We start from the raw sequence: 20,780 nt of genomic DNA, 5'->3' as shown, positions 1-20,780 counted from the left end.
GATACAATGTCTACCAGACTACCACTGGGTACAATGTCTACCTGACTACCACTGGGTACAATGTCTACCAGACTACCACTGGGTACAATGTTTACCAGACTACCACTGGATACAATGTCTACCAGACTACCACTGGATACAATGTCTACCAGACTACCACTGGGATAGAGCTAGCGTTAGGTATCCCATACAGTCATTTTTTTCACATAGACAAAGGTGTGTGTCTCATACCTCAAGGATTAATGTTTTAAAATGCCATTATGATGGGAGTTGTATTATATGTCGTATTACACTGCATTTATTGATGTCCATCTGTAACTTACACTGTAATACACATCAGTATTCTGCAGCATGATACTTTTAGTAATCCCAGTTTGTAAGCACAGTCGTCAAGCCTTCGGAATACGACAGTGTCAGACATTGTTTTGAGATGCCATCAGGTCCATGCTAACCTTTCCCTATTAGTTATGGTGTATGTGTGTGTGTGTGTGTGTGTGTGTGTGTGTGTGTGTGTGTGTGTGTGTGTGTGTGTGTGTGTGTGTGGATGTAAACAAACATCAGTATTCTAAGTCAAGTCATTGTTGATCTGAGACTTCCATCATGATAAAACTTTCCTGACTCAAATGTACAGGTAATCTTTGTAGTGAGTTTGATTGATGATAACAGTGGAATACAATGGGCACCGGTTCGTGGGCACAGTGGGAAGCTCTGAAATGCACCACTAGGTGTCAGGCTTCCATAAGGTATTGACGCCAAGAGTAAAATCAAACCATCTTGATCATAGTGTTGATTACTAAAACAGCATGAAATGAAAGTGACTGAAAAGACATACATTTAAATGAAAGAGACTGCTTTCTGTTATAACTGTAAACTGAGTGCCTTGTACTTGTCTTTGTGACTTTCAACTGTTGCCAAGCAGCTGCCACAATACACACTATACTGTTGTGTGACAAGGATCATTCATCTCCCTTTTGGTCTCAATGACACAAAGGAGTGCTATAAAAGGCAAACCTTCAATATCTCTCTCTTCAACAATCACTCTCCAGGAAACAGGCAGTTCTGAGGTAGAAACACAGACGGAGAAATCCATCTGGGGAATCAACTTAGTGTATGAAGCACTGCTGTCAGAAAAACTACTGTGAGCGTGTGTTTGTTTGTGTCCTTGAAAGTGTCCGTTGTAAAGGTAAGTCAGTCCTCGGTTTATGTGAGGGTGTGTGCTGCTGTCTGCCTTTGACTCAACCGAAGGTCACAGTCCCGGTGGCTACAGACAGACAGTGATGAGTGATGAATACACACTGAGATAGATCTAACAGCTCCTCTACCTGCAGGACACTGGGACATAAAGGACACTGGGACATAAAGGACACTGGGACATAAAGGACACTGCTTCAATAGTGGATGTAGTCTGACATTTCTCTCTGTGTGTGTGTGTGTTCATGGACCAGGGGAGATCGCATTAGTTTGAAGTCAAAGCAGAGACATCCAACCAGGTCCCAAGAACATGTAGAATTGCCTTCAAAACCGGCCACTAGGGGGAAAAGTGAGCACTATTACTTTAAAGTAAGCTGTTGGCTTGCAAGGGCGTTGTGGACAGGGATGGTGGATGGGTGTAAAAGCTGCGATCTGGCGTTGAGGGTTTCGTGTTCAATCCCAGTGCTAGGCAATGGTATACATTTTTCTCTCGGTTTTAAGCCTTTCCCAAACTTTCACCCCCAGCCCAACGCAAGTGTTTGTACTTAACTTATGGGGAGTTAGGTAACAGTGTCTCAAATTAAATGTCAAAAAACGACGTTTACCATGACTTCACCCATAGACGTTTGGAATAACCTCAAATTTCAAAGTGAAACTGATAGCTTATTAACATGGACAGGAGCGTGCACACATACTGTATGAGCACAAAGGACTGAATCTGTGACTCTTTATAATGTAAAGGATGTTATTTGTGTGTGTGTGTGTGTGTGTGTGTGTGTGTGTGTGTGTGTGTGTGTGTGTGTGTGCATGCAATCATGTCTGGATGCATGTGTATTGTGTTCCTCAATATCACCTCAGAATTAACAGCCAACTTCGCTCCACAGACGACCGCAGCCCCATTAATTCCTTCCACGTTCACGCATTATTCCAACCCGCCTTCAAATCCACACAGAAACAATTGCAATTAAGGAAGAGAGGCTGCTTGTCAAAATGAATCTGACTGTGTAATTCAGAGCTGAAAAGTCTGCCACGGTCTGAACCCAACGTCTTAAATGCTTACTTATGACTTTACTAACTGGGGGCAAAGAGCAGGCACTTAGGCACTATAGCAGAGCTGCTTATGGCATTAGTTTTTGTCTCTCTGTTATGGAAGAGATTAAAATAGAGTTACAGAGATGGGGAGAGAGACAGAGTATGATGTCACTGTTATTCTTCTGCCTGGATAAAAATGCTAATCCCACAAAAGGAAATCAAGGAAGACAACCTAGTTTCCCCCCCCCCTCTGAATTCCAATTGTGTTGACTGTATTTTCAGTACAGAATGACTGTGTCAGGTGTCAACATTCTTTACATCGGATCTTTGTCATGTACTCGGACTTGGAATTCAGCCTCAATACACTCAGACAACAATGCACTCTGATTCAAAGCACTATTGTGGTTCCAATGGCTCTTTCATACACACGCATGTGTGTCACACACACACACGCTCCTTCAATGGCCATGCCTGTGTCTCATCCCTTGTCCGTCACACGCCATTCTAATTCCCTTGAGAACAGTCCTACTTCTCAAACCTCCCCCTCCTCTACACCTTTCCTTTCCCTGCCGATCAATACCACTTCATTTTATAATAGCAGACCTCCTAATACCCTGAAGGAGTGGTTGAAATTAGCACCAGGGGAAAGAGCGCGAGAGAGAGAGACGTACACATGCATGCACACACTCCCAGAGAGGGTGGTAGGAAGCCTGTCGAGCCCTTTCTTAGTGCCCTTGACCTTTCCCAGTGCCCTTTCCCAGTGCCCAAGGGCCACATCTTTGACCTTCAGAGGATCACTCATTCATGGTAGAGCGAAGCTCAGAACCCCAAAGAGTGTCTGATGATGACACCATGTCCCCTGCTGTACAGAGCTGTCCACCTACTCAGTTGTCAGGCAACCAGCTACTTGTCAGTCAGCTACTATTCTCTCTGTCACTCTCTCTCTCTCCTCCTGTCTGTATACTTGATCTGAGGAGAAAGTCTCCTGTCTCCCTGTCTGTCTGTGTTTGTGGCTCACCTTCCCCTCTGCCTCTAGCAGAATACCTACCTGACCACACACGTCCCCAATCTGGTTCTTTCCTGAAGACTCTTTCTCTTTAATCGAATCTTGTTCATACCTGAAATTGTTGCCTCAGGCAATGTACTGTTTCTAAGGAACATCATGTTCAACATTGGCCACGGAGAATTCTATGAAATAACTTCCATATGACATGTTTGTAAAGCCAACGCTGTACAGAAGTCAATACCCCAAGTCTCCTTGCATGCCCGTTTATGAAAAATGAGTTGGTGCAATTACATTGTAAGAGGAATACAGTAATGCGGTGTTATGATGAAAATATTATTTTTTAAATATAAAGACCAGACAGGATGGCTCCTCTCTAGCTTTAGGGAAGAACACAATTGAAATAATGTAATAAATTAATAAAAACCATGTTTTTGTTTATAACCACAATGTAATGCAAGGACTTTGAGAACTGAATGGTCATGCTCTTGAGTGAGATGAATTGCCAGAACAAAGGATAACGGATAGTCAGATAGGATACCACTTATTCATTCTGGTCTATTCAACTCAAAGATGATTCCGATCAAGACGATTTTCTGATCTATCTATGTATCTCTGTATATAATGGTCAGACATTAACATTCGATGACACATCTTCTCTTGCAATTGCTGATGAGAGAGGGTCACACAGGCAACCCTTCTTCCCCGAACTCACCCACCCCAAGGGAAGTTTACTTTTAACACCATGTCCTCCTCAATAGAACTCCTGTGGATTGAGTCCTACTGCACTATACGATCACATCACAACAACAGCACAGCTTTAGATGGAGCTCCCTGTGTCTCCTACGACAGCTGAACCCGCTCGACAGAAGGGAGAATAAAGGCTTTTGTCTTATCTTCACTGCGACTTGATTCCTCTACCTTTTTACAGTAAGCCCCTCATGGTTCATTGGCTTCTCAAAGGCACTGTTTGCACAGAATAGGCAAGTGATCTCTACTTCAACATGACATTCATTCACCTGTGATGTTTCTGAGTGTTCAGAGATACCATGGTTTACCATTTTATGTCTGACAGTGAAGAAAAAAAGTTACTCAATGACAGGCATTTGATAGTACCTTAGTTCAGGTATTTTAGACAGAGAGAAATAAAGTGAGAGAGAGAGAGAGAGAGAGAAAGAGAGAAAGAATGAGAGAGAGAGAGAGAGAGAGAGAGAGAGAGAGAGAGTGAGAGAGAGAGAAAGAGTGAGAGAGAGAAAGAGAGAGAGAAAGAGTGAGAGAGAGAGAGAGAGAGAGAGAGTGAGAGAGTGAGAGAGAGAGAAAGAGAGAGAGAGAAAGAGAGAAAGAGTGAGAGAGAGAGAAAGACAGTGTGAGTGCGAGAGAGAGAAAAAAAGGGAGAAAGAGAGAGAAAAAAGGGAGAAAAAGAGAGAGATAGAGTGAGAGAGAGAAAGAGAGAAAGAATGAGCGAGAGAGAGAGAGAGAAATAGGAGAGAGAAAGCGCGAGAGAGAGATGGATAATGCAGGTGCTGGTGGTCTTACCTGTCCACGGCAGGGTGGAAGAGAGGGCGTCCATCTTGTGGGGACAGGTAGCTGTAGGAGGCAGATCCTCCCACCACTCTGACCTTGAACAGCAACCCTGCATTCTGTAGGGAGACACAGGCATTCAACGAGATAAGTGAGATATGAGATAAGACGAGACGAGGTAAGATAAGATGCCATGAGATAAGGCGAGATGAGGTAAGATGACACTAGACGAGATATTGTACAAACTGTTTCTATAATACAAGTGCATTGTAATACTGTAAGAACACTGTGGGAGCAAGCAGTACATTATCTTTCTTTGGCTAAAACAAAAATGTATCACAAACGGACACAGGTTCCACTCATAACAACAGCATTGTTAACGGTGTCTCTAGCTCCACAGCTCCACCCTTGACTGAACAAGGTGCATTAGGAGATGAATTAGACAAGAGAGGCTACGTTAGTAGAAGGTAGAGAGGAGAATCACGTTGCAAATTAAACCTAATGGTCTCATTTGGAATGAAGGCCGCTGGAGAATACAGCCGCAGCCAAGCATACAGAGAAATAAATGAGTAACGCTGCGTCCCAAACGGCAACCTATTCCCTACACAGTGCACTACTAGAGCCATAGGGCTCTGGTCAAAAGTAGTGCAGTGTGTAGGGAATAGGGTGACACTTGGGATGCATCCTAGTTAATAAGACCGTAACCAAAAAATGAAAACGGCAAAGAAGTATTTTCTTTGGGGGAGTGGACCATACATATGCGGTTGTGAGGTTATCTTTCATAAGACCATAATGAACAAGTCATCGTTGATGAGCAATTAGGCTGAGTTTATAAGTGAGTTTAAGGGACATTTGGAACTCGAGGGAACTTCTTTGGATGAGGGAGAGTGGAGTGAAAGTGAGTGGAGGAGGTGTGTGTGTGTTTGTGTGCATGTTGAAGATTAGATAAACACCTGTTTATTTAATGCCTGTGAAGATTTCATGTCATATCACCGTCTTTCTGGAGGATATGTATACTACTTTTAATCTGTCTGGATTAGGGACAAATCAAGTGGGATTAAATATTAAACCGACAAAGCCTTGAGGAGAGAATATCCTTATCTTCCTTTTCAGCAAATGTTTGTATTTGTTGGGTACAGACACAAATGATCAAAAAACACAGCTTGCGAGAACAACAAACTGTATGGTGCAGAAAATACACCAAGCCTGGATGACTTGGTGAAAATCACAGGTCTGTGTCTAAAATGACACCCTATTCCCTATATAGTGCACTACTTCTGAATGGGGTGCCATTTCCAACACACATAGGATCTTTTTCAAAGAGACACATCCTCTCGGAGCCTCATAGTAATCTGTCTCGTACATTCTGATCTGTCTTATAGATTTGATTCAACAGTTATCAGCATACTGCCGACTGAACCAAATCAAATGTTATTTGTCACATGCGCCGAACACAACAGGTGTAGACCTTACAGTGAAATGCTTATCTACGAGCCTCTAACCAACAATGCAGTTTAAAAAAAATAAGAAAAATAAATAAAAAGTAACAAGTAATTAAAGAGCAGCTGTAAAATAACAATAGCGAGACTATATACAGGGGGTACCGGTACAGAGTCAATGTGCGGAGGCACCGGTTAGTTGAGATAATTGATGTAATATGCACATGTAGGTAGAGTTATTAAAATGATAGATGATAACAACAGAGAGTACCAGCGGCTAGTCTGGCTAGCCATTTGATTAGATGTTCAGGAGTCTTATGGCTTGGGGGTAGAAGCTGTTTAGAAGCCTCTTGGACCTAGACTCGGCACTTTCCGTGCGGTAGCAGAGAGAACAGTCTATGACTAGGGTGACTGGAGTCTTTGACCATTTTTAGGGCCTTCCTCTGACACCGCCTGGTATAGAGGTCCTGGATGGCAGGAAGCTTGGCCCAAGTGATGTACTGGGCCATACGTACTACCCTCTGTAGTGCCTTGCGGTCGGAGGCTGAGCAGTTGCCATACCAGGCAGTGATGCAACCAGTCAGGATGCTCTCGATGGTGCAGCTGTAGAACCTTTTCAGGATCTGAGGACCATTGCCAAATCTTTTCAGTCTACTGAGGGGGAATAGGTTTTGTCGTGCCCTCTTCACGATTGTCTTGGTGTGCTTGGACCATGTTAGTTTGTTGGTGATGTGGACACCAAGGACACCAAGCTTTCAACCTGCTCCACTACACCCCCTTCGATGAGATTGGGGGCGTGCTCGGTCCCCTTCTTCCTGTAGTCCACAATCATCTCCTTTGTCTGAAGTTGACACAATGCTGGAATGACTCATATGTAGGTGGGTACTAAAGCTTTTATGTAATGTGGGATCTACCAGGTGCAAGATCTGACCTCTACAACACATGGTGTGGCAAGGAACTTACCACACCATTTTGATACGGATTTTTCTGCTCCCTAAATCATAATCATTTAAATGAACTGCAGCTTGCCCCATTGATAATGTATGAACTGCAGCTTGTTATGTTAGTTTGAAGTTAAGCTAATATGAAATGTGAATACTGATAGATAGATAGATAGATAGATAGATAGATAGATAGATAGATAGATAGATAGATAGATAGATAGATAGATAGAGGGTTCAAGGGAAGTTGAAGTATGTGATTACATAAAGTTTATACATTGAGCAGCCGACATGCATCAGTTATCTGATGTAACATTGTAAGTGAGCATGAAACATGGGGTCAAACTAAGGATCACATTAAAGGCCTAGTGCAGTCAAAAATTAGATTTTACTGTGTTTTATATATAGCTATACATATCCACACTATGAGTATGGAATAATACTGTGAAACTGTGAAAATGATGATAATGCCCTTTTAGTGTATGAGCTGTTTGAAAAGATTGCCTGAAATGTCTAGACTGTTTTGGTGGTGTAACGATGTACGCTGAAAGTCGGGAAGCAAGTTCAGGGAGTGAATACGTTTAATAAATGAAAGAACAAAACAAGAAACACGAACAGCGTACCGACTTAGAACAGGAACAATGACGACTGGGTAAGGAACCAAAGGGAGTGACATATACAGTGAGGGAAAAAAGTATTTGATCCCCTGCTGATTTTGTACGTTTGCCCACTGACAAAGAAATGATCAGTCTATAATTTTAATGGTAGGTTTATTTGAACAGTGAGAGACAGAATAACAACAATAAAAATATTATAAATTGATTTGCATTTTAATGAGGGAAATAAGTATTTAACCCCTCTGCAAAACATGACTTAGTACTTGGTTGCAAAACCCTTGTTGGCAATCACAGAGGTCAGACGTTTCTTGTAGTTGGCCACCAGGTTTGCACACATCTCAGAAGGGATTTTGTCCCACTCCTCTTTGCAGATCTTCTCCAAGTCATTAAGGTTTCGAGGCTGCCATTTGGCAACTCGAACCTTCAGCTCCCTCCAAAGATTTTCTCTGGGATTAAGGTCTGGAGACTGGCTAGGCCACTCCAGGACCTTAATGTGCTTCTTCTTGAACCACTCCTTTGTTGCCTTGGCCGTGTGTTTTGAGTCATTGTCATACTGGAATACCCAACCATGACCCATTTTCAATGCCCTGGCTGAGGGAAGGAGGTTCTCACCCAAGATTTGACGGTACATGGCACCGTCCATCGTCCCTTTGATGCGGTGAAGTGTCCTGTCCCCTTAGCAGAAAAACACTCCCAAAGCATAATGTTTCCACCTCCATGTTTGATGGTGGGGATGGCGTTCTTGGGGTCATAGGCAGCATTCCTCCTCCTCCAAACACGACGAGTTGAGTTGATGCCTAAGAGCTCCATTTTGGTCTCACCTGACCACAACACTTTCACCCAGTTGTCCTCTGAATTATTCATATGTTCATTGGCAAACTTCAGACGGGCATGTATATGTGCTTACTTGAGCAGGGGGACCTTGCGGGCGCTGCAGGATTTCAGTCCTTCACGGCGTAGTGTGTTACCAATTGTTTTCTTGGTGACTATGGTCCCAGCTGCCTTGAGATCATTGACAAGATCCTCCCGTGTAGTTCTGTGCTGATTCCTCACGTTCTCATGATCATTGCAACTCCACGAGGTGAGATCTTGCATGGATCTGTATAAAAGACACCTGGGAGCCAGAATTCTTTCTGATTGAGAGGGGGTCAAATACTTCTTTCCCTCATTAAACTGCAAATCAATTTATAACATTTTTGACATGCGTTTTTCTGGATTATTTTGTTGTTATTCTGTCTCTCACTGTTCAAATAAACCTACCATTAAAATTATAGACTGATAATTTCTTTGTCAGTGGGCAAACGTACAAAATCAGCAGGGGATCAAATACTTTTTTCCCTCACTGTAAAGGGCAGGTAAACAAGGAGGTGATGGAGTCCAGATGAGTGTCATAATGCACGTAACGATGGTGACAGGTGTGAGCCATTTCGAGCAGCCTGGTGACCTAGAGGCCGAAGAGGGAGCCCACGTGACAAGATGCACTGAGCAGAGTGGGGGAGTTATGTCAGCATCTATACATCACACTGTGGCTTCTGCCCTGATTAACACACAGATTTGATCCAGAATACAGGGAGTGACTAAAGACAAGACCGGTATTACGTAGACCGGTATGTCCTCAGTTTGTGACAGTGGATCCACTATAGACATTATAAGTACTGTAAGCAATGAGCCCCTTTCCCTGACCATCCTGCATCCACTATGCACTGTAGGGCTACTCTACACACACATTAAGCAGGAACCATGGTTTGGTACACATGCATTATCTATGACATGACTTGAAAATGTAAACTTACGTAACATTAACCTATTAAAAGCAGTACTGTAGTATTGAGGTTTGTGCAGTAGGCTATAGGCCCAAAACATTATCTCTGCATATTGCCCTGCCAATGCATTGTTGTTCTTCTCAGACCATATGAAATGGTTCAAAATGGGAACATGTTGCTTACCCGGCGCGCAGGGCAGCTGAATCAGATGTACCTATCGTCAACAGTGTGAGACATATTTTAAAAATATGAATGTATCGTTGTTTTTTTTTACATAAATGACCGACTAGGAATGCCTTGGAGATCGACCAGTCGGAGACCACTGCTATAGACAATGGAGCTCAAAACTGCCACAATGACCCCCTCACTTCACCTTGAGCCTTCCTTTTAATACACACAACACACAACTATCATCTGCTCCTAAGGCGTGCTGCCCTGTCGCTATGGGAGACGCCATGGTGATAGTGTATTGTTTGACAAGGAGGCCTTATCCAGAGCAAACAGCGCTGGGCTCAAAGTCTCAAGTAGTGCTAAGGCTGATAAGCCCCAAACAAGGTCCTACCCCCACAGAGAAGGAACTATTTCTTTACACCTAATGTTGACAAACTGATCTGTATCTCCACGGCAACAAGCTCCTTGTTAAGTTAACTCTGTCAAGCTGTGTGACCATCAACTGCACAATCTGGTTACCTTTATTTCTCATTCATAGCAAAGCTGTATGCAGACTGAATTCACAGTTAAGTTCCAGGACACAATTATTGTTTGGCATTTACTTGTATTTGATGTGTTTGTTTGACTCCTTGGAGGATTTTCCACTTCAAAGTGTAGTTTGTCCTGCTTTCTCATGTCATTCTTATTTGTTTTGTGGTGGAGGAAATTCATAAGATGTTGTGGCGCCCCCTGTGGGTTTCTCAACAGCATACAGTGCCTTCAGAAAGTGTTCATACCCCTTGACACATTTTGTTGTATTACAGCCTGAATACAAAATTGATTAAATTGATCTACAGACAATACCCCATAATGAAGTTTTTAGAAAGAAAAAAAAACAGGTTCTCCCGGGGGTGACCTGAACTCCATCACCTCCTTGATTATCTTCCCTATATCTGTCACTCCCCTTGGTTCTTTCCTCAGGTGTTGTTGACTCTGCTTTCATGTCGGTGCGTTGTTTGTGTTTCGTGTTTATTGTTTCATTTATTTATTCAAACACTCACTCCCTGCACTTGCTTCCCGACTCTCAGCGCACTTGTTACACATCTAGAGTTAATTGCTATGGTGAGTGAACAATGGGGCTGTCCTGGCAGTTACAAGGAGCAGTGACACAGCAGATAATGTGTCTCAGGCAGAGTCTAAACTGACTGGGTGTAAATGGACTGTCCTGAGACAGTCCCTACGGCCACTCCAGTTAACTGAACGCCTCCCGTTTGTAATTAAAGCTATTTCCCTCTCATGATGGGGTTATTTTATCCAGGAAGTTGTTGAGGACTCAAGAGCACACAGACGCACACACACGGTGGATTGTGTCTTAAGAGTGTTGGCATATGTCCCAAATGGCGCCGGAAGAAATGGCAACAGTTTTACGGGCGCCCAACCAATTATGCTATTATGTGTTTTTTCTCGTTATTTGTAACTTATTTTATACATCATGTTTCTGCCGCCGTATCTTAGTGCAAAAATAACTTCTGGATATTAGGACAGCGATCACTCACCTCAGATTAGACAAAGATTTTTTTCTTCAACAAGCAGGACGCACAGGACATACTGCTAACTCCCGACAAGGCCAACATCCCAGTTATTGGCAAGAGAAAGAGATGCAGGTACAGAAGACACAGAGCAGGGTGCCTCGTAAGGATCCACAGAAGGCGAGTGGGAAAGCTGCCGTTACTGTCAATATTACTCACCAACGTACAATCATTGGACAATAAATTAGACGAGGTACGATCATGAATATCCTACCAACAGGACATCAAAAAGTGTAACATCATATGTTTCATGGAATTGTGGCTGAATGATGTCATGGATATTCAGCTAGCAGGATATATACGCTGTACCGGCTAGATAGAACAGCACACTCCGGTAAGACGAGGGGGAGCGGTGCATATTTGTAAACAACAGCTGGTGCACGAAATCTAAGGAAGTCTCTAGATTTTGCTCGCCTGAAGTAGAGTATCTTATGATAAACTGTACACCACACTACTTGCCTAGAGAGTTTTCATCTATACTTTTCGTGGCTGTTTATTTACCACCACAGACGGATGCTGGCACTAAGACCAGCTGTATAAGGAAATAAGCAAACAGGAAACCGCTCACCCAGAGGCGGCGCTCCTAGTGGCCGGAGACTTTAATGCAGGGAAACTTAAATCAGTTTTACCTAATCTCTATCAACGTGCAACCAGAGGGAAAAACATTCTAGATCACCTGTACTCCACACACAGAGACGCATACAAAGCTCTCCCTCGCCCTCCATTTGGTAAATCTGACCACAATTCTATCCTCCTGATTCCTGCTTACAAGCAAAAATTAAAGCAGGAAGCACCAGTGACTCGGTCTTTAAAAAAGTGGTCGGGTGAAGCAGATACAGGACTGCTTTGCTATCACAGACTGGAACATGTTACTCATACTCAGCAAATTGGATGCAGTCTATCAGAGTGCCATCCGTTTTGTCACCAAAGCCCCATATACTACCCACCATTGCGACCTGTATGCTCTCGTTGGCTGGCCCTCGCTTCATATTCGTCGCCAAACCCACTGGCTCCAGGTCATCTATAAGTCTTTGCTCGGTAAAGCTCCGCCTTATCTCAGCTCACTGGTCACCATAGCAGCACCCACCCGTTGAACCCACTCCAGCAGGTATATTTCACTGGTCATCCCCAAAGCCAATTCCTCCTTTGGCTGCATTTCCTTCTAGTTCTCTGCTGACAATGACTGGAATGAACTGCAAAAATAACTGAAGCTGGAGACTCATATCTCCCTCACTAACTTTAAGCAGAGCAGCTCACAGATCACTGCACCTGTACATAGCCCATCTGTAAATAGCCCATCCAACTACCTCATCCCCATACTGTTATTTGTTTATTTTTCTCCTTTGCACCCCAGTATCTGTACGTGCACATTCATCTTCTGCACATCTATCACTCCAGTGTTAAATTGCTATATTGTAATTATTTCGCCACTATGGCCTATTTATTGCCTTACCTCCCTTATCCTACCTCATTTGCACACACTGTATTTAGACTTTTTCTATTGTATTATTGACTGTATGTTTGTTTATTCCATGTGTAACTCTGTGTTGTTGTTTGTGTCGCACTGCTTTGCTTTATCTTGGCCAGGTCGCAGTTGTAAATGTTCTCAACTAGCCTGCCTGGTTAAATAAAGGTGAAATAAAAAATGTTCCAGGATTCTTCTGATTGCATTGAGGAGTACACCACATCAGTCACTGGCTTCATCAATCAGTGCATCGAGGACGTCGTCCCCAGTGACTGTACGTACATACCCCAACCAGAAGCCATGGATTACAGGCAACATTCGCACTGAGCTAAAGGGTAGAGCTGCCGCTTTCAAGGTGCGGGACTCTAACCCGGAAGCTTATAAGAAATCCTGCTATGCCCTCCGACGAACCATCAAACAGGCAAAGCGCCAATACAGGAATAAGATTGAATCATACTACACCGGCTCCGACACTCGTCGGATGTGGCAGGGCTTGCAAACTATTACAGACTACAAAGGGAAGCACAGCAGCGAACTGCCCAGTGACACGAGCCAACCAGACGAGCTAAATCACTTCTATGCTCGCTTAGAGGCAAGCAACACTGAGGCATGCATGAGAGCATCAGCTGTTCCGGACAACTGTGTGATCACGCTCTCCGTAGCCGACGTGAGTAAGACCTTTAAACAGGTCAACATTCACAAGGCCGCGGGGCCAGACGGATTACCAGGACGTGTGCTCCGGGCATGTGCTGACCAACTGGCAGGTGTCTTCACTGACATTTTCAAAATGTTCCTGATTGAGTCTGTAATACCAACATGTTTCAAGCAGACCACCATAGTCCCTGTGCCCAAGAACACTAAGGCAACCTGCCTAAATGACTACAGACCCGAAGCACTCACATCCGTAGCCATGAAGTGCTTTGAAAGGCTGGTAATGGCTCACATCAACACCATTATCCCAGAAACCCTAGACCCACTCCAATTGTCATACCGCCCAAAACAGATCCACAGATGATGCAATCTCTATTGCACTCTACACTGCCCTTTCCCACCTGGACAAAAGGAACACCTACGTGAGAATTCTATTAATTGACTACAGCTCAGCATTCAACACCATAGTGCCCTCAAAGCTCATCACTAATCTAAGGATCCTGGGACTAAACACCTCCCTCTGCAACTGGATCCTGGACTTCCTGACGGGCCGCCAGGGTTGTGGGTTCGATTCCCACGGGGGACCAGTACGGAGAAGAAATTTATGAAATGTATGCATTCACTACTGTAAGTCGCTCTGGATAAGAGCGTCTGCTAAATGACTAAAATGTAAAATGTACTACCTCAATTAGCTTGACTAACCGGTGCCCCCGCACATTGGCTACCTGGACTATCTGCATTGTGTCCTGCCACCCGCCAACCCCTCTTTTACGCTACTGCTAATCTCTGTTTATCATATATGCATAGTCACTTTAACCATATCTACATGTACATACTACCTCAATTAGCCTGACTAACCAGTGCCTGTATATAGCCTTGCTAATGTATATAGCCTAACTACTGTTATTTTTCACTGTCTTTTTACTATTGTTTATTTAATTTCTTTACTTATCTATTGTTCACCTAATACCTATTTTTTTACTTACTTACGTGTGTGTGTGTGTGTGTGTGTGTGTGTGTGTGTGTGTGTGTGTGTGTGTGTGTGTGTGTGCGTGCGTACTCCCGGATGTGTGTGTGTGTGTATATGAGAGACTCACTAGATCATTAGGATCTCCACCACTCTCCATTAAGTGCATATTGGTAGGCTGAATGTTATTTGTGGTGGTAATAGCACTAGGTTGTTCAGGTGGAATGTACTACTGTTTCAGGTAGTAAACAGTCGGAACCAGTAGTAGTAAATGAATGGTAGTGACCAGTGGTGCCAGTGTTAACTGACCTGAGCCTGTGATCCGTTCAGCATCAGGTAATAGAGCTTGCTGAGGATACTCTGCTGGAGCTGGTCCCAGGACAGGGTACGCTCCTCTCTCATGAGGAAGGGAGGGCCAAACCTGGAGGGGGGTGAAGGAGAGGGAGAGAAGGAGGGGGGGAGAGAGAGAGAGAGAGGGAGGGAGAGAGTGAGAGAGAGAAGGATAGATAGAGGGAGAAGGATGGAGGGAGAAGAATGGAGGGAGAAGGAGATGGAGGAGAGAGAGAGGGAGAATGAGAGGGATGGAGGAGAGGGCCAGAGAGGAGTGAAGGAGAGGAAGATGGAGTAGGGGAGAGGGAGAGAGAAGAAAGAAGAGGTAAAGAGATGAGCGAGAGGGAGGAAGAGAGGGAGACAGATGGGGAGAAAAAATACAATGTTATTCTGCAGTTGTTTGAGAGAGGCAAACATATGGTTGGATTTGCATAAAGTAAAGTACATTACAACCCTGTGGCCTTTTGAATGTGAAACGTAGTTAAGCAGGTCTCTCAACTCAACATGTATTTAATGATTACAGGACTACAAGTGACAAGAAAGCCAGTATTTTCAATGCGGCATTGTAAGCATATTTCAGGTATGAGAACATTTTGGCTGAGAATGTCGTTTTTTAAATGATAGATTTCCAAAAGCATTGTGTGGATTTGAGAGAGAACTAGTCAGTGATCCCAATGAGAAAACCCAAAAGAAAGTATTTCCATTCAATGAATTGAACATATTTCCCATCTACTGCTTAGACTGGTTCTCTCATAAAACCGGAGGAGGCTGTTTTGAGACGTCAGTGTGTGTGTGTGTGTGTGTGTGTCTGTGTGAAACATAGTCTGTCCTTGCCACCAGTGCCACCCCATCCCTCAAACCGGTTTATTAGAGTGAGCAGGTAAGCCATTGTTTACTGTTATGGGAATTGTTTCTCCTTTAGTCTTTCCCAAGGCTCAAACTCTACCCCAAAGACATCTATGATCATCATCCATTCAAACGTTCTATTAGACACAAGGTGAGCCCAGGGTGAATATCCTCAACTTTGGAAGTATGCTTGGGGTCATTGTCCATTTGGAAGACCCATTTGTGACCAAGCTTTAACTTCCTGACTGATGTCTTGAGATGTTGCTTCAATATGGCCACAAAGTTTTCCATCCTCATGATGCCATCTATTTTGTGAAGTGCACCAGTCCCTCCTGCAGCAAAGCACCCCCACAACATGATGCTGCCACCCCCGTGCTTCACGGTTGGGATGGTGTTCCTCGGCTTGCAAGCCTCCCCCTTTTTCCTCCAAACATAATGATGGTCATTATGGCCAAACAGTTATATTTTTGTTTCATCAGACCTCATCAGATATTGCTCCAAAAAGTACGATCTTTGTCCCCATGTGCAGTTGCAAACCGTAGTCTGGCTTTTTTATGGCGGTTTTGGAGCAGTGGCTTCTTCCTTGCTGAGCGGCCTTTCAGGTTATGTCGATATAGGACTCGTTTTACAGTGGATATAGATACTTTTGTACCTGTTTCCTACAGCATCTTCACAAGGTCCTTTGCTGCTGTTCTGGGATTGATTTGCACTTTTCGCAATCAAAGTACGTTCATCTCTAGGAGACAGAACGCGTCTCCTTCCTGAGAGGTATGACGGTTGCGTGGTCCCATGGTGTTTATACTTGCGTACAATTGTTTGTACATGTGAACGTGGTACCTTCAGGCGTTTGGAAATTGCTCCCAAGGATGAACCAGACTTGTGGAGATCTACAATTTTTTTTCTGAGGTCTTGGCTGATTTCTTTTGATTTTCCCATGATGTCAAGCAAAGAGGCACTGAGTTTGAAGGTAGGCCTTCAAATACATCCACAGGTACACCTCCAATTGACTCAAATTATGCCAATTAGCCTATCAGAAGCTTCTAAAGCCATGACATTTTCTGGAATTTTCAAAGCTGTTTAAAGGCACAGTCAACTTAGTGTATGTAAACTTCTGACCCACTGGAATTGTGATACAGTGAATTATAAGTGAAATAATCTGTCTGTAAACAATTGTTGGAAAAATTACTTGTGTCATGCACAAAGTAGATGTCCTAACTGACTTGCCAAAACTATAGTTTGTTAACAAGAAATGTGTGGTGTGGTTGAAATTACGAGTTTTAATGACTCCAACCTAAGTGAATGTAAACTTCCGACTTCAACTGTAACTACTCAATGGGCTGGTTACCTGGACACATTACTGGAGAATCTCTATTGCATTTTAGTCCAGGACTGAGCTTAATCTGTGTCTGTGAAACTGGCCCAATATCAGCCGTTAACACCATTATGTGGTTATGATCTGTAGGCTTTTCCTCTGTTGTAAAGACAGTTAGGGGGGAAAGAGAGAGAGAAGGTTTCTGTCAAACAGGCAGCAATCTGAGCCAACCACAGTTGACATGTGCCAGTCAGGGGGCATAAACAGACCGCCTGTCTCCCCATGGGGTGAAACAGAGACACACGCCGCTGAGATGGGGCCTCCACAGGTACTCAAATATCCTCCTGACATTAACAAGCTGACCATGGGAATATCCTTCCTCTGTTTCCCCGTACACACACACGTATGTGCACAAATGAGCAGGCTCCTCCACACACTCAAGAGGAGTGTGTGGAGGAGGGAGCAGACAGACAGTATATGACAGCATACAAAACTCAAAATGACTTTTGGATTGACAGGCATGGGCCAATAGTGGGCAGATGGCTGGAGTGAGTATTACCTCTCTCTCTCTCTCTCTCTCTCTCTCTCTCTCTCTCTCTCTTTCTCTCAATTCAAATTAAGGGCTTTATTGGCATAGGAAACACATGTTAACATTGCCAAAGCAAGTGAAATAGATAATAAACAAAAGTGAAATAAACAATAAAAATGAACAGTAAACATTACACTCCCAGAAGTTCCAAAATAATAAAGACATTTCAAATGTCATATTATGTCTATATACAGTGTTGTAATGATGTGCAAATAGTTAAAATACAAAAGTGAAAATAAATAAACATAAATATGGGCTGAATTTACAATGGTGTTTGTTCTTCACTGGTTGCCCTTTTCTTGTGGCAACAGGTCACAAATCTTGCTGCTTTGATGGCACACTGTGGTATTTCACCCAGTAGATATGGGAGTTTATCAAAATCGGGTTTGTTTTTAAATTCTTTGTGGATCTGTGTAATCTGAGGGAAATATGTGTCTCTAATATGGTCATAACATTTGGCAGGAGGGTAGGAAGTGCAGCTCAGTTTCCACCTCACCTCATTTTGTGGGCAGTGTGCACATACAGTAGCAGGTTTTCTCTTGAGAGCCAGGTCTGCCTATGGCGGCCTTTCTCAATTGCAAGGCTATGGTCACTGAGTCTGTACAGAGTCAAAGTTTTCCTTAAGTTTGGGTCAGTCACAGTGGTCAGGTATTCTGTCACTGTGTACTCTCTGTTTAGGGCCAAATAGAACTCTAATTTGCACTGTTTTTTTGTTAATTCTTTCTAATGTGTAAAGTAATTATCTTTTTGTTTTCTCATGATTTGGTTGGGTCTAATTGTGTTGCGGTCCTGAGGCTCTGTGGGGTGTGTTTGTGTTTGTGAACAGAGCCCCAGGACCAGCTTGCTTAGGGGACTCTTCTCCAGGTTCATCTCTCTGTAGGTTTAGATTTTGATCATTAGCGGGTATTGGCCTAATTCTGCTCTGCGTGTGTTATTTGGTGTTTTACGTTGTAAAGGGGGATATTTTAGCAGAATTCTGCATGCAGTCTCTCTCTCTCTCTCACTCTCTCTCTCTCTCTCTCTCTCATTGACATTGAATAATTCAAAGCGGTTTACTGGGATTTACAGTATTTGGTTTCTCTCAGGAGCGATGCTCCCTTTGATTCTCAGTAGGAAAAAATACATGTTTTAAAAGATGTAAAACAATTATGACATATATCAGCCCAATTTTTATATTTTGCCCAGGTATTGGCAAAAAAGTTGATCTGATTGGTCAAAATACCAATTAGTGGAAAAAGATCCGAATTGTTCTGCCTGTGTAAACGCAACCTGTGTAATGTGAACTGGAAAATGGAACTTGGAGCACGTCCCCTTGGGCCCAGTGGGTACTCATTACAGCTGGAACTAGTAAAGAGAGAGCAGAGCTTTTGCCCTTATAAAATACACTCTGTTCAAACTGTTGGTGCATATCGTTCATCAGAACTCCTCTGTTCACCCATGAGATACTGTTTCGCTATAAACTAAAAAGGCTTGATTGATTCACACCTAATACCTCATATTTTCAAAATGGCCTCCCTCCATCCCACCCAATCAAGATTCCGACCCAATCAACCAATCCAGACTCCCTCCCACCCACCCACACAGCCACCCAATCAACCAAACCTGACTCACCTGACAGCCTGCTGGCCAGAGCCTGCCGTGTTGCAGATTACGAGGAGGACCTTGGTGGAACCACCGTGGTTCAGAAACTCTGAGGACAGAGTGGTCGATGGGGGTAACCTTTGACCATCTGGCCCTGAAGTGTACGGCGAGGATGGGAGGCTGTGGTGGTAGCCTGAGAGAGGAGAGAGAGGTTAAAGGTTAGACACGGGTCAAGAGAGAGGTCAAAGTTGAGCTCAGACACAAGGTCGTACACATAACGGGGATAGCTTGTGCCAGAGTGTGCTCAAGAGGGGTTCTATGAGGTCTCAATGACTCAAAATGACACCACCCACAACTGTGAAAACAAACCGTATTAAGTGAAAATCATTATACAATGGAGCAACGATTTTGATTTACCCAAAGGGTGGCATTGTAAAATTGACATCTGTTACGACATGTACACATTGATTAACCGTAGGTAATAGCTACAGGGGGAGTGTGTAGGAGGTGGAATCTCTGTCTCCCAGGCAATGTAAACATTGTAAATGTTTACATTTTCTGAGGATTTAATTAAACACACTTGTTCAACGCCGCCGAACAATTAATCACTGTCGCTGTTGAAATGTGTCACACACACACATACACATGTACTCACACACACAGCGGTGCATGTACTGAGAAACTCTAATCATTCAGGAGCACAGGAAGTGTACTGTAACATCGTATCATGTCAACTCAGATATCGAAGCTGCCAGAGAAAAGGCCACCACTTGAGTATCAACGGATGTACAGTTGATGTCGGAAGTTTACATACACCTTAGCCAAATTCATTTAAATTCAGTTTTTCACAATTCCTGACATTTAATCCTAGTAAAAATTCCCTGTCTTAGGTCAGTTAGGATCACCACTTTATTTTAAGAATGTGAAATATCAGAATAATAGTAGAGAGAATGATTTATTTCAGCTTTTATTCCTTTCATCACATTCTCAGTGGGTCAGAAGTTTACATATACTCAATTGGTATTTGGTAGCATTGCCTTTAAATTGTTGGGTCAAACGTTTTGGGTAGCCTTCCACAAGCGTCCCACAATAAGTTGGGTGAATTTTGGCCCATTGCTCCTGACAGAGCTGGTGTAACTGAGTCAGGTTTGTAGGCCTCCTTGCACGCACACGCCTTTTCAGTTCTGCCCACAAATTGTCTATAGGATTGAGGTCAGGGCTTTGTGATGGCCACTCCAATACCTTGACTTTGTTGTCCTTAAGCCATTTTGCCACAACTTTGGAAGTATGCTTGGGGTCATTGTCCATTTGGAAGACCCATTTGTGACCAAGCTTTAACTTCCTGACTGATGTCTTGAGATGTTGCTTCAATATATCCACAAAATTTTCCATCCTCATGATGCCACCTATTTTGTGAAGTGCACCAGTCCCTCCTGCAGCAAAGCACCCCCACAACATGATGCTGCCACCCCCGTGCTTCACGGTTGGGATGGTGTTCCTCGGCTTGCAAGCCTCCCCCTTTTTCCTCCAAACATAACAATGGTCATTATGGCCAAACAGTTCTATTTTTGTTTCATCAGACCTCATCAGACATTGCTCCAAAAAGTACGATCTTTGTCCCCATGTGCAGTTGCAAACTGTAGTCTGTTTTTTTATGGCGGTTTTGGAGAAGTGGATTCTTCCTTGCTGAGCGGCCTTTCAGGTTATGTCGATATAGGACTCGTTTTACTGTGGATATAGATACTTTTGTACCTGTTTTTTACAGCATCTTCACAAGGTCCTTTGCTGTTGTT

At 43.4% G+C, this 20,780-nt stretch overlaps 1 protein-coding gene across 2 annotated transcripts in view; it reads right to left on the bottom strand.

Moving 5' to 3' along the window:
• LOC106564672 (ubiquitin carboxyl-terminal hydrolase 43) overlaps positions 1–20,780 on the bottom strand; it is a 112,249-nt gene that overhangs the window by 12,224 nt on the left and 79,245 nt on the right. For both annotated transcript variants that reach the window (XM_014130889.2, XM_014130888.2), the window contains exons 7-9: positions 19,018–19,180; positions 14,639–14,750; positions 4,763–4,866 (exon numbers count right to left, since the gene is read on the bottom strand). In XM_014130889.2, the coding sequence (XP_013986364.1) occupies positions 4,763–4,866; positions 14,639–14,750; positions 19,018–19,180 (379 nt within the window). The remainder of the gene's footprint in view (positions 1–4,762; positions 4,867–14,638; positions 14,751–19,017; positions 19,181–20,780) is intronic.

The sequence above is a fragment of the Salmo salar genome, chromosome ssa12 (assembly GCF_905237065.1).
Source record: "Salmo salar chromosome ssa12, Ssal_v3.1, whole genome shotgun sequence".
Classification (NCBI taxonomy): Eukaryota; Metazoa; Chordata; class Actinopteri; order Salmoniformes; family Salmonidae; genus Salmo; species Salmo salar.
This window is presented reverse-complemented; position numbering and strand designations above follow the sequence as displayed.